Raw genomic sequence first — 15,602 nt, 5'->3', positions numbered from 1 at the left:
ATAAACATGTTCCAGAAGCCAGAAGACAGAAGCTGGATGATAGAAGCAAAGTGATGATTCTGATAGGGTACCACAGTACAGGTGCATACAAGCTCTATTGTCCAGAAACCAATAAAATTGAATTCAGCAGAGATGTGATTGTGAAGGAATCAGAAGTTTGGAATTGGGATAAGTCTCAATCTGACTCTGATGTTAGAACCTCTGAAGAAAGGTCAGAGTTCAGAATTTCTGAGGCTGGAGTAAACTCTGATGTTGATTCTGACTCTGATAGTGATCCAGAATCTGATGTTCCAGACTCTGATGTTCCAGACTCTGATGTTGCAGACTCTGATGTTTCAGACTCTGATGATCCTGACTCTGATGACCCAGACTCTGATGGTAATCCAGATTCTGGTGGCAATTCAGACTTTGGAAATATGCCAGAACCTTCAGATGGTCAAAGTTCTGGAGGAAGTCAACCATCTGAAGGTAGAAACTCTGAAGTTGAAGACTCTGAACAAGTTCAGAGACCACAAAGAGTCAGAAACATCCCCAGAAGATATGCAGAATTTGACATGCTGCAAGACACTGAAGTAGACTCTGAAGGAGAAGTTATTCAGTGTGCCATGTTAGTAGACTCTAAACTCATAAGTACAGAAGAGGCTCTTAAGCAGAAGCTCTGGCTGAAGGCCATGAAAGAAGAACTTGATGCTATAGAGAGAAACAAGACTGGAAGTTCTGAACAAGAGATAGCCAAGTTCAAGAAAGTTCTGATGAATGAATTCGAAATGACTGATCTAGGCAAAATGACATACTTTCTAGGGATGGAGTTCAGATACTCTGAGAAAGGTATTATTTTGCATCAGCTCAAGTATGAATTAGAACTTCTGAAGAGATTTGATCTGAAGAATTGTAAGATTGCTGTTACTGCATGCCAAGCTGTGTGGATTCTGAATCTATTGCAGGATCTGAAGATTAAAGTAAACAAACCTCTGAAGCTGATGATTGACAACAAGTCTGCAAACAATCTTGCCAGAAACCCAGTGTTGCATGGGAGAAGCAAGCACATTGAGACCAAGTATCATTTTCTGAGACATCAAGTTCAGAGGGGAGTGTTAGAAGTTGTACACTGCAGCACTCAGAAGCAGTTGGCAGATGTTCTGACGAAAGCTATCAAGACTGATCAATTTCTCAGATTAAGGGATGGAATTGGTGTTACAAGTTTTGATGGAATATGAATTAAGGGATGGTATTAGATTTAATTATTAGATTTAATTCATATTTAAGTTTGTTAGATATTAGATTTAAATATTAGATTTGATTCATATTTAAGTTTGTTAGAGGCTTATAAATAGGGTGTCAATCATTGTAACTTTTAATCCTTTTTGTAGCCATCATTCTCTGAATAAGAATATTTCCATTCATCATATATTCTACCTTTGCACCAACATGCCCCACGTGAGAGATAAATGCTAATTGGTCGGGAGAGGATTAGAGGAGATTCTAAATCACCATTATATTTGTCTTATACTACTACTAAGTAGTATTATTTATTTATCTCTATATATATATAGTATAATACATATTGTATATATTTGGATTTTTTAAATTATTTAGTTTGTAACTGATACATACCAATAAACATTTATTGATAAAAAATTATTTTTATATTATTTTTAATTATTTCAAAAGATTAGTCTTCCTTTCTAATTGCTAACTTAAAAAATAATGTATTGAAAAATGGTAAAGTAATTTTTTTAAATAGTTATATTTTAAATTAACTATTTTTTTTTGGAAAATTAAAAAAATGGAAAAATAATTTTTTGATAATATGTAAAATGAGAGTTTAAAATTTAGGAGGAGTATATGAGATAAATTATTCAAAGTGCTGGGTTATTAATTAGGCTTTATTTAGTGAAGTTTGTATATGCGGTTGGGGAAGTTCAAATATGCTTCGGGCTACCGACATAATTTTTATTGGAGATTGTTTTTTTTATTATATGTGTTGCTCATTCACCATGATGCAAATTCAATAATACTCTTAAATTTTAGATTTTATTCTCCATTGAACATCGTTGAAGTAATCCAGGATATCATTTTGAAAATATGAATAAGAAAAGTTTTATAAAATTAGGAGGATGATCAACATACACTTCCTTCTAAATGTAATTGTTCAAAAACACATTATTTACTTCCATTTGAAAGAGTTTAAAAAAATTTAATGCATGAGAAAGATAGAAGCATCCTTATGGCTAATCGAGCTACATTTATGCCTTCATGTTGATTGTAACTTTTTATAACAAGGCTATCGTTGTTTATTCCTTAAAATATTTGAAAAAACATCAAACTTGTTGCAAAGACCCACTTAGGTTTCAGTAACTAGATTAACTAAATATTTGGGAACAAACTCCCAAATGTTGTTTCTTTCAAATAGATTTAACTGCTCTTGAATAGCAAGAGATCAATATTCGTCAACGGTAGCTTCGTCAATTCCCTTTCGCTCAATGTGTAAAACAAAAGTGATAAGGTCACATACCTTGTTAAGGGAGTGTCGAGTGATAATCGTCTTAGAGATATACAGTTATATTCTGAAGAAGGTCATGCACCTTCCCCCCACCTTTATTCCTTCAGAAAATCATAACGATCTAAAGAATTTTCTTCACTTATAATCTGATCTTGAACTTTATCTTGATCTAGATCTTGATTATGTTCTTCTTCTTGATCTTTACACTCATCCTCTAGAGTTATCTTTTCCAAGATACTTGTGTAATCAACGACTTCCACTTCTTCCTATTAGGAGTTAGTTCAAAAAAGGTAATATGTATTAGTTCCTATATAGTCATGGTCTTTTCGAAAGGAAAGTCTAAAAGAGGAAGACAATTTTATTTCAAGGTTTTAATTGTTGAATTGTAATTCCTTGTGTCGAAGAAGGTTGCTCGACAAGACAAGGATGTGTCGAGTTGTATTAGTGTGTGTCAAAGTATCGAAACATGTTGCTTCACACAAGATTTTGACTTAGGCCCATTTTTAATAGTGTTAACTATTTTGGGTTTTTATAGTTTTGGGCTTTGGCTTAGGGAGTAAGTTAACCTAAATCTATAAATAGAGGGAGTAACCCTTATTCTTATATGAAGAGAAAAAAGAACTCATAACATTGGATTCACAGAATTTTGCAGTTGTAAAGTGAATAAAGAAGTTTTCCACAGGTTGTGGGCAGAGAGAAAACTCTGCAGAAAATATTCTTCTTCTCAAACGTTTATTTTCTTTTCATTGTCATTACATGATTGATAACAATCTTATTCATCAAGATTGATTGAAATTCTCCTTAGGTTATGGTGGATTTCCAACATCTAGTATCAAGAGCTCCGGTTTGAGCGATTCGTGGGAAGAAAATCACGATGGCAATGAATTATCCAAACAAGCATTTTCAAGCGAATCTTCTGATTCTCAAGAACAACAATTATGAGAATTGGTGTAAGCAGATAAAGTTTGTGTTATGTTATCAAGATCTTTGGGATCTTATGAAGGAATGACTAATAACGCTTGCAGAAAACACGACGGATCAAGAAAGGGTTGCATATAAAAAATTGAAAAAGAAAGATTATAAAACTCTCTTTATAATCCATCAATGTGTTGATTCAGATAACTTTAAAAAGGTTAGTGATGTAGAGTCAGCGAAAGAAGCACGGGAAATTCTAGAGAATTCGTTTGGAGGCAGGGAGAAGGTGAAAGAGGCGAGGTTACAACTCATAAAAAGACGTATGAATTGCTTCAGATGAAAGACAATGAAAGCATAATTGATTTCTTCAATAAGGTTACGTAACTGGTGAATCAAATCAAGGTATGTGGAGAAGTGTCGACATCAAGATCTATTGTTGGAAATATCTTGAGGTCGTTAGATCCAAAGTTCGACCACGTGGTAGTAGCCATAAATGAGTCAACAGATTTGTCAAAACTGACAAAGGAAGAGCTTCAAAGAACGCTTAAATCTCATGAACAAAATGTTGGTGTAAGCCCTAGAGGCCAATAATTTTGGTACTTGTATCAAATTATTTATTAATAATAAAAGACTTTTTTCTTTATTGTGTTTGTTTAATAAAGTCTCTAGAATAGCTAGTCCGTTTAATGTATCAAGTGTGACTTAATCATGAGATCCCATTAAACATGAGGACATTATTCTTAAAGTATCCGTAGTCGAGCTTTGTTGTGAAGTGGGATAAAATTAAAGCATTAAGACTACTATGTATATAGACTGATGATCACATCTCATGGATCATGGATAAAGATTTATCAAGTCTTAAACATAGGTATGAATATTAGGAGTAATATTTATACTGGATTAACCCGCTATGAGAATACTATATAGAATGTTATGCAAAGTGTCATAAGTTATTCTCATGGTGATAGTGGTGTATACCACCCTTCAACCTGAAACCACTATGGACCCTAGATATATAGTCGAGTTCCTTATTGCTGATCAAACATTGTTCGTAACTGGATGACCATAAAGACAGTTGATGGGTACTCCACGAAGCATGCTAAGGGACATGAGTGATCTAGATGGAATTTTCCCATCCTGCATAACAGGATAAATGTTTAAGGGCCCAATATTGAACTGGACAAGGATGACACAGTCTATGCCTTGTGTTCAATATAGACATGAGGGCAAAAGGGTAATTGTACACACAAGTATTATCACAGAAGGATTTGTCAGATCACATGACATTTTCGTGTCTTAGGTAGTAGTGATGTGTTACTAGATATCGCTCATTGTTTATTATGTTAAATACATGATTTAATATAATACCAATGCCGCGAAAACCTACAGGGTCACACACAAAAGGAAAGATTGATGAGAGATAGAGTAAATAAGGAACACCGTAAGGTACGATGCACTTAAGTGAATTGTAGAACATCGTAAGGTACGCTGCACTTAAGTAGACTACGAAATATGGTAAGGTACCACACACTTAAATGAGTTTGGTATATCATAAGATATGGGCCACATATACTTAAGTGGGCTTTTTAGCTTGCAGCCCACACATGTGGTTCTATAAATAGAACCCTTGTGTAGAAGCATTTGTTCAGATGAAATTTCGTTTCTCTCTCTCTCTCTCTCTCTCTCTCTCTCTCTCTCTCACTCAAAGCCTTCATCTATAGTAGCTAGCACTAAGACTGAAGGAATTCGTTCGTGTGGACTGAGTAGAGGCGTTGTCACCATTCAACGTTCGTGATCGCTCCTTAGATCTGCATCAAAGGTTTCAATCGCCACAAGAGGTAACGATTCTATTACTCATCATGCCCATTCATAAGGATCACTAAAGGAGAAATTTTTTAAATTCCATTGCATTTTGGATCGCTATTCTCCTTCAGTGGTATCAGAGCCACTTACGAAACCATGCATCTGATAGCTGTTTATTTTCTGTATTTTCTGTATTAATATGATTAAAAGACAAAATGAATCAAAGAATAAACGAGTAATTAAATTTCGCTAGTTACTTCGATACAGTAGAACGCTTGCTTCCAACAAAACATCCAATTATAACCTCTAACAAGTTTTGCAATCAATTATTACATCTATAATTTCTAGGAAATATTTCAACAAACGACAAACTTTCTAAACACCATTCACAATGAATGATCGCTTTCATCAAAATCTTTGTTAGTAAGACTTAAGAAATAGTAATTAATTTTCTAAAGAATTACAAGGTATGATTTCACAATGATTTTTTGGCCAGTATTTTGCAGCAATTCGAGGGAAGGAAACTGAATTTGGTAGATATTTGGATGAAGAGTTTCGCAAGAAAGGTTTATCATTTTTACAAGAGCATTGGTATTCCTACACTAAAAATTACACCAAATACTTACACCAAACACTATTTACCGTATTTATACGGTGAACAGTGTTTTTATTTTTTTAATAAAAAAAATATTTATAAAAAATATTTTTATTTTTATAACACAAATATAAATTTTTTCATTAACCAACTTCATTATTGTATTAACCACAAAAATGTAAATGATTAACCATATATTTTATTTATAATTTATTAACCAAGTTTATTATTTAATTAACTTATAAAATATATATTATTAACCAAATTCTGACATTAAAATATAAAATATAGTAATTAATTTTTAACCAAGTTTGTATATATTTTAATGTCAGAATTTAGTTAATATTATGTAGTTTATTGGTTAATAAAATAGTAAATTTGGTTAATGAATTATAAGTAAAATATGTGGTTAATGATCTATATTTTTGTTGTTAATTCAATAATAAAATTGGTTAATGAAATTTTTTATATTTGTGTTATAAAAATAATTTTATAAATAAAAATATTTTTTTATAAAAATATTTTTTTATTTATTAAAAAAATAAAAAATACTGTTTACCGTATAAGTACGATAAACAGTGTATGGTGTAAGTATTGAGTATAACATTTAGGTGTAAAAATAACATTATTGTTTTTACAATATGCTCAACTTGATAAGATGCATGTAGACCTATCCATCGATGATGCGTGTCTGCTTAAAGCTTAGCTAATCATTGTAATTTTGTGCATATTTTTCTAAAGCTTGAAATTTAATTTTGTGCATATTTAATGAGATTTTACTTTTCGGGTGTGATAAAATTAAGATCTCTAGTTCACTTATGTATCTTGTACGAACCAACAACATCTTTGAAGTGCATCTCAACTTCACTTGAATGAGAGACTTTAGATCAAAACTTAATGGATTTAGATGACCAAACAGATGCACCCCAGGGCAAGATATATCGAATTTAAGAAGATTTGTTAATGCCCCAAAATTATTTAAATGCCCCAAAATTCTGGAGATGCACATTCGAACACACCAAATTTTGAATAAACATTGAAATATTTTGGAGATGCATCTCCGTAACAATTTAAAATATACTTTCTTCGTCCCACAATGAGTGACACAATTGACCATTTCACACATATTAAAAAAAAAGAATAAATGAAAGAGAGAGAATGATATTTTTACTAAAGTACCCTTATCATGTATTGAGAATGATGAAAGTAATATTAATTAAAGGGTAAAATTGGAAAAGATGCATTGAAATTTGAAATGGATCATTTATTTTGGGACACTATTTTATTCCAAATTAGACACTCATTGTGGGACGGAGGGAGTACTATAAATCACACTTAGAAACCATTATACACGTGAATTGGACCGGAGATGCATCTTCGTGAATATTCTGGAGATACATCTCAGTAATGTAAAAAAACATAACTTTTCATGTTATGCTATGTTTACGTGTATTTAGATGCAAATTTAAACCATACCATACAATCGAAAATAAAAAATAGACGTACATAAATTCAGATGATCCAAAAATGCCACATATATATAAAAGACCAATAAATGTCAAAAATTTCATACAACCGAAACCAATAAAGTAGCTTGATGTCAAAATAAAATACAGATCATAGTACTACTGCTATATAGTAATATACTACTATGTAGGTCTGACTACCTCTCCTCTACCTCCTCGTCATCAATCCCTCAGTCCTCCGATGCTATCTACGATACATCAATGCCCCCCGTGTCTCCGTCATGATGACATCTAAGACTGACCTCACATCAGACTCATCAGGGAAGATACCTCTGTCAAATGCCTGCATGCGCAATCTCCACAATGTGACGACATCTAGACAAGACATCGTCAACATGATCTAACTGTGTTTGCTCCTCCTCAAGTATCTCCTGATGAGCCGACCTATGCGGGTCTCCTAAAGCAGCATGCACCATGTACGTATGTGGCACCCTGAAGAACCATCTGATATACCCTTCAACATAGTTCCAATCGTTCACGACTATAATACTCCATGCCTCCTCCGGTACCAGATGACTCTCATAATCATCAAACATGTCATCTATCTTCCTACGTGTCAAAGCATGAGAAGCAAAGACAACAAGGTGTCTGGGAATGGTCTGAGTATAGACAAACTGTCGCATGATGCACTCGCATAGACGAGGAGCAGTGAGACGTGATCCGCATGCCAACCATCCAGAGTATAACACTATCTCGTCAAATGGCCGCGTCTGGCGGTGATCAACATAGTTGTTGAAGTGCATGTCCTTGGCAACCAAACAGTAAAGATACACTCTGAAAGACTTAGTTGCTTGGTTCCCTATGAGCGCGGGAAAAGTAGTAGCAAGCGACATATCCTTAGTGTAAGTCTCAACACTCGCCCCATCGAAGATGCCCGGGAAGTGTTGGAAGATCCAAGCCTAAAATGAAAAGTTTGGATCACACGAATTATCAGTAATGGTTCTGCAAAGATGAAATGAAAATGATAAAGAAACATTAAAAGACCAATAATTATTACCGTCAGTAGTGTCACGCTGCCTGTGACCTGCTTCGTCTTCCACATACAACCCTATGTCAACTTCGAGTATAGGTAGACCAAACAAGCGTCCCCTCAATTGTACTCCTGGATCCACTCGAAATCCAGGAAGTGCCATAGGTAGATGACATATGTATAAGTGGAACTCTTGTCCATAAAAATGGAAGTGCCAACCAAATATAGCAGGTATGCTCTCATAGCATGCGCTACGTGGAGTCTCACATGCTCGTCATCACTTACGGCCTGATGTGCTATATGTAGCTCAACTAAATATATCTTCTTTAGGTATTAAAACCTAGAATGAGCACCCCTGGTCCTATCCAACTCGTCATTCGCCTCCCCTAAGTAAGCCCCTAGATGGTCTACCATCATCTCGAATGCCTCGTCTTTGATAACCCTCCCATGATCTAGGAGTCTCCCCCTGATCAGAAGATGTAACAAACACGAGATATCATCAAGTATGATAGACATCTCACTAAGAGGGAGATGAAATGATGAGGTCTCCAAGTTTCATCTCTCCACGAATGCATTAAGCATCTTGTGGTTGTCCATACTATAACCGTTCATGCACAAGTCCTTCAGGCCAGATAAGGACAAAATGTTTTGAAACCAATCCTCATCCAGTTGAGGCAAGCAAGCAATCTTTCACATGTGGTTAATAAACTTCTGTAGAAACTTGGCTCAGGTGCCTAAATAGGGGAAACCTAGCGTCTGTGGGAGGATGGAGGGAGTGATGTGTCATATGGTGAATCCCGTCTCCTGCAAGAAGAAGAAGATGAAGTGGCATGAGGAGAAGCATAAGCCATAGAAGTAGATGGCTCTGCATAACCAGAGGGACCAGGAGCCTCCAGAGCCTGCTGAATATTCTCCCTCCGCACTGATGCATGCTGAGCAAGACTCCCATGCCTCAGTCTATCGTGTCTATCAACCATTATGCATGTAAGTTAAAGTAAAGCAGATAATTTTTGCAGGCCAACAACACCACAAGCAAGAAAATAAAACAAATAATGTGAAAATTTCAGAGATGCATCTCCAAAATTTGGGAAACTAAAACGCTGAAAAATTCTGGAGATGCATCTCCAAAATATTTGCAACTCAAAAGTTGCGTCAATGGCGTGAATGTACCCCATGCAATTCCAAAAAACATGCTTTGATCATCCTTTTCAGCCAACAAACGTCTAATACACTATGTCTAAACTATCTTAAATGCTATTTCTACTCATTTCTAACCTTAATAATCAATTTCTACTCATTTACACAAAAACTCAAAAAACTTACAAGAGATTGATATTTCTGATGTTAAAGATGTTGATTGAAGTTCCCTTGAGTCTTGTTGATTGAGTTTTGACTTGATGTAGAGAAAAAAGATGAGAGAGTTTGAAGTTGAGTTTGAGTAAAATGAGAAATGAGAAAGGAGAAGGATCAAATGCGATTTAACCTCCAAAATATTACGGAGATGCATCTCCATAATATTTTAACATTAACTGAGCTTTTGGTGCGTCCGGAGATGCATTTCCAAAATCTGGAGACATTTATGTATTTTTGCATAGTGGCAAAGAAACGTATGAGGTGCATTAAGAACTCCTCGAATTTAAAAGCAGACACTAAAGAGCCCATAAAAGAGGTTTTTGAAGCTTGAAGAATGTTATTTGTACCTTAGTCCTTTTAGAGTATTCTTGGAGCCCATCAGAAGTAACTCTATGGAACAACTCATATATTATATCTTGTGTATAGATATATGTGAACATTACTCAATGTATTTGGTTCATTTGGACGAAATATGGATATTTCTTTTCATCAAAGTATTTTGTAGAAGTATGCCTTAAAACTTTGAGTGATAAAGAAAAAGAAAAGATGTTTCGAGATTTCTAGAAATTATAAAGGCGAAAAGCAACTACAACATCGACAAAAGATACTGAAGCTGTGATGGAGATATGGGGGCGACATCTAACTAGAAGTCGGCATGCAATAGGGGTCGGCAACACCAAAGTGGTGGTGGTGGTAGAGCCAAGGAGTCTAGCAAAGGTTTGGTGGTGAGTGCGATGATTTGGTCCAATGGGGCGGTGTGTGTTTGTCGAGTATCAGGTCAAGTACAATCGGCTCACGTGTATCGAGTTTGTTCATTTTTCAGTTCATAAATCTTTTTTTAATAGGTTATATTTAGGGCTCATTAAGGGTCTTTTATATTTCAACAGTTATAAATATTCATCTCTATCATTATTGATTTTACAACCTTCAGAACTTCACAAATAAAGACAGATAAAAGGGTTAGGAATCCTATTGGGAAACTTAGAGAGATAAGGGTAGAAATTACTTGATGTTCTTTGAATTTACGAAACCCTTGAAAGTTTCTAAGGTGGTTAAGAAACTCTTATAAATACCTTGGGTTTGTGTGATTAATATATAGAGAGTTGGAGAGATCTAGAAACACTTGGGGGAGAAAATAAGGTTTGTTACTGGGAATTTTGGTCACTATTTTCTTGTAACTCTTTTGTAATATCTTATAACAAATTTTGGAAGCATACTTAATCAAAAAGATATTCACTCACATAGATTCGATCCATTTGATTGAACTTGGTAAATAAGTTTTTTTGTGTTCATGTATTTGATCTTTTTCTGATTTTGTGTGTGTTTGTCTTCACTCTTAACATGATAATGTGTTTCTTGAGACCATAGATTTTGGTGATCATTGTTATTTTTGCCACGTATAATATTTTTTGTCTGTTTGAAGCTATAAATTAATTTACTAAAATGGTTATAGTTTTCACAACAAGCGACACCCACTGTGGAGGAAATAGATTTTGCTACAAGTGAGCATCATGGATTCTAAATGGAAGATCGAGAAGTTCTTTTGTAGATAATAATTTTGGATTATGGAGAGTGAAGATGCAATTAATCTTAATTCAAGAGAAGTGTATTTAAGCATTGAAGGGTGAGAGATTGATGCTTGTACACCTAACACAAGAAAAGAAGACCAAGATGGTGAATAACACCACGAGTGTCATTATTTTGTGCCTTAAGGATAAAGTTCAAAGGAAATTCGTAAAGGATAAGACTAGAGCTTAAATATGGACCAAACTTGAATAATTGTATATAATCAAGTCTTTGGCTCATACGTAGTCTTTGAAATAAGAACGCTATTCAATATGAATGGTAGAGAATAAATCCATACCAGACAAATTAACAAAATTCATGATGAGTACATGGATCTACTCTTGTTAAGATCATTATCGAGATCCTTTGGAAATTCAAAGATGCCCTTATTTATGACAAAAAAAGGTACTATTACTTTGGATGAAGTCAAGGTAGCTGTGAGATCCAAATTATTTTTAAAGATGAAAGATTTGAAGATTATCGAAAGTGGTAAAGGCTTAAATGTCTCAAAATGGGGAAGTGAGCGTATAAAGATGTCCAAATCAAAGAGGTTTGACGAGTCAAGGTTAAAATGTTTCACTTTTCAAAAATCGATCACTTCATGATGGATTGTCCATAGAGGAAGGGGAAAGATGGTTCTATTTAGATTGAAGTTTTATAAAATGAGGATAGTTATAAGAGTGTTGGTGCATTAGTGATTTGGAGTTTGAAGATTGAAGAGAGTTGGGTCATGAACTCATGTTGCTCTTATCACATGTGTCTAAGAAAATAATACTTTGAAACTTTGAAGTTGGATGAAGGTGGATTGGTTCTCCTTCGTGACAATAAGGCTTGCAAGGTTCATGTTATTGGTACATTCATACTTGAAATGTTTGATAATCGTGAGTTTGTTCTATATAATGCGAGGTCTGTTCCAGAGTTTAGTCAAAATTTATTATTCATAAATATGTTTGATGATCTAGGCTATTAACTAGAGTTGAACATGGAATGTAAGATTTTATATAGTGTAATGGTCATGGTTAAAGAGTCTAAATATGTGGGTTATATATTTTAGAAGTTTTTAATGTTCATTCATCATCGGATAGTGAATACTTTTATGAGAAGAACGAGCTATGAGATTTAAGGTTAAGATATGGTAGATGACTGGGTTCGTTTTATAGCACTTTAATGAGTTTGTATAAGACAATGGATAAAAATATATTTGACCACTGAGTTACCATAGAGTTTTTAAGAAAAGGAAGGTGCCAAAATAACTTACACGGTTGGCACTGTTCTTTCACAAGAATAAGCTTCCAGATATCTATGGAAGTTTATACTATAGAATCTTTTAAATACTTTATTTTCAAGGCCATCAAAGTTCTTCCTATAGCGTAAATCAATTTTATCCAACTTGATGGTAAAGTTGAGGATTATATCTTCAATCGTTATCCAAGACATGAGAAAAAATATGAGTTATGAGAAGTGGAACCTGGAGGATCAAAGTTCATCATTCACATATGTATAACTTTTAGTGAGTCCCGTCAGGGGAGAAAGTGTAAAAATCTGGAGATGAAGGTTTTAGAAACTATGGCAAAGAAGACTCAATATGAGGTGGAGTTTCATGCTATGAATACTAGTAGTAGGGAATGCATAATTACAAAAGTCTTTGATTATCATTTGACTCGTGATAAGGTAAGGATGAAGATTGTACCATCTTAAAGGTACGATTATGCTAATCATGGATGTTATGCTTTGAATGAGGATGAAGAGTTGCAAAACTAAGAAACAAAGACCTTAAGAGAGACATTTGAAAGTAGGTGGAGTAAAAATGCTTGAAATACCATACTTATGGGTTTGTTAGATTATATAAGCAAGAAAAATTGGTTGGAATCAAGTGGTGCAAGTGGCAAAATCAAGGTTCAAGTGTGGCTTGAACTTGATCAAGGTTGTTGGGTAGAGATTTCAACATGGTATAGAGCACAAGGTAGTTGGTGAGTAAATTAGCATCACCGTATTTTAAAGTCAAGGTGAAGAATTATAGAAATATATCTTAAAACCAAGAACGATAAATAGAAAGAAAACAGGTTTAGAGATTTCTATAAACCATAAAGCTAAAAAAAACAATAATGTCGACGGAAGATGTTGGAGTCACGAGGGAGGTCCGATGGGTGACGGCAAATAGAAGGTCGATCAGAAGTCAGAAGACGTAGGAGGAGGCAGTTATATGTTTAAATTCAGAAGGCGTCGGAGGAGGCAGTTATATGTTTAAAACTACAACTATATGTAGGTTTCTTGTTTGTATTTTGTACTGCGTTATATGTTTTTCTATGATATCAATAATATCTTATGAATTTCTCACATCAAGGATCAGTATAATTAAGTTAAGATCATACTGGTGGATGTTATAATTGGATTAATATGTGAATGTTTAGAGAGAGCTTCCATGTATTCTTCCTTAGTCATGTGAAAGATCAAACCCTTTTCGATGCTCCACTTATAATAAATATTCAATTCACAAACTCTGCCAACTTGCATGTATGAGAGTATGATCAGTGATCACCATTTAACTATATACAGTCACAACAAGAAAGGAAAAAGATAGTTATAGATTCTAATACAAACTTTACCAAGTGAATGTAAGAAGCCGAAGAAGAAGAAGACGAGTCTCCCATTATCTAAACTAGTTTTTGGTATTGTATTATGGAACAAGTCAACAAGATTTGTATTGTCTAGAGCTAGAAAAAAAATGTACTAGAATATAAAGTGAAGTTGTAAGAGGGTGCATCAAGAAAGTGGTGGGGGTGCATGGGACCCAGTGCCCCACGAGGGAGATAAATGCTAATTGGTCGGGAGAATATATATATATATATATATATATATATATATATATATATATATATATATATATATATATATATATATATATAGTATAATACAAATTATATGTATTTGGATTTTTTTAATTATTTAATTTGTAACTGATTCATACCAATAAACATTTATTGATAAAAAAAATATTTTTATATTAATTTTAATTTTTTCAAAAGATTAGTCTTCCTTTCTAATTGCTAACTTAAAAAATATCGTATTGAAAAATGGTAAAGTAATTTTTTAAGATAGTCATATTTTAAATTAACTATTTTTTTTGGAAAATTAAAAAAATGGTAAAATAATTTTTTGATAATATGTAAAATGGGAGTTTAAAATTTAGGAGGAGTATAAGAGGTAAATTATTCAAAGTGCTGGGTTATTATGCTTTATTTAATGAAGTTTGTATATGCGTTTGGTAAAGTCCAAATATGCTTCGGGCTACCAACATAATTTTTATTGGAGATTGTTTTTTTATTATATGTGTCGCTCATTCACTATGATGCAAATTCAATAATATTCTTAAAATTTAGATTTTATTCTCCATTGAACATCGTTGAAGTAATCCCGGATATCATTTTGAAAATATGAATAAGAAAAGTTTCATAAAATTAGGAGGATGATCAACATACACTTCCTTCTAAATGTAACTGTTCAAAAACATATTATCTACATCCATTTGAAAGAGTTTAAGAAAATATAATGCATGAGAAAGATAGAAGCAACCTTATGGCTTCTAATCGAGCTACATTATGCCTTCGTGTTGATTGTAACTTTTTGTAACAAGTCTATCATTGTTTATTTCTCAAAATATTTGCAAAAATATCAAGCTTGCTGCTAAGACCCACTTAGGTTTCAGTAACTAGATTAGCTAAATATTTGGGAACAAACTTCCAAATGTTGTTTCTTTCAAATAGATTTAACTGCTCTTGAATAGCAAGAGATCAATATTTGTCAATGGTAGCTTCGTTAATTCCCTTTCGCTCAATGTTTAAAACAAAAGACATAAGGTCACATACCTTGTTAAGGGAGTGTCGAGTGATAATCCTCTTAGAGATATACAATTATATTCTGAAGAAGATGTTCTTTGGTCGTCCTTTATTCCTTAAAAAAATCTTGATGATCTAAAGAATTTTCTCCACTTATAATCTGATCTTGAACTTTATCTTGATCTTGATCACGTTCTTCTTCTTGATCTTTATATTCATCCTCTAGAGTTATCTTTTCCAAAATACCTGCATAATCAATGACTTCCACTTCTTCCTACTAGAGGTTAGTTCAACAAAGGTAATATGTATGAGTTCTTATATAGTCATGATCTTTTTGAAAGGAAGGTCTAAAAGAGGAAGACAATTTTATTTCAAGGTTTTAATGACCATGCATATAGAAGAAATACTCTATTACCTATGTCGTAAAACTTATTTAATATTTAGTAACTTGTTTATAAAACTTTACTCAATTAGAGCAACTCAAGGGTAAAATTAACGATCTTACCAAAAATCACATATTCAACTATATCTCCTT

At 33.6% G+C, this 15,602-nt stretch overlaps 1 protein-coding gene across 1 annotated transcript in view; it reads right to left on the bottom strand.

Annotated features, from left to right (window-relative positions):
- The window catches only part of LOC127098113 (uncharacterized), a 28,355-nt gene extending 14,441 nt beyond the window's left edge, over nt 1-13,914 (bottom strand). The window contains exon 1 of the mRNA XM_051036619.1: nt 13,838-13,914. Coding sequence (XP_050892576.1) covers nt 13,838-13,882 — 45 coding nt within the window. The 5' untranslated portion in view covers nt 13,883-13,914. The remainder of the gene's footprint in view (nt 1-13,837) is intronic.
- Between the last annotated feature and the right edge of the window lie 1,688 nt (nt 13,915-15,602).

Source organism: Lathyrus oleraceus, chromosome 6, assembly GCF_024323335.1.
Source record: "Lathyrus oleraceus cultivar Zhongwan6 chromosome 6, CAAS_Psat_ZW6_1.0, whole genome shotgun sequence".
Lineage (NCBI taxonomy): Eukaryota > Viridiplantae > Streptophyta > Magnoliopsida > Fabales > Fabaceae > Lathyrus > Lathyrus oleraceus.
Note: the sequence above shows the minus strand (reverse complement) of the source record. Positions and strands in the feature narration are given on the sequence as shown.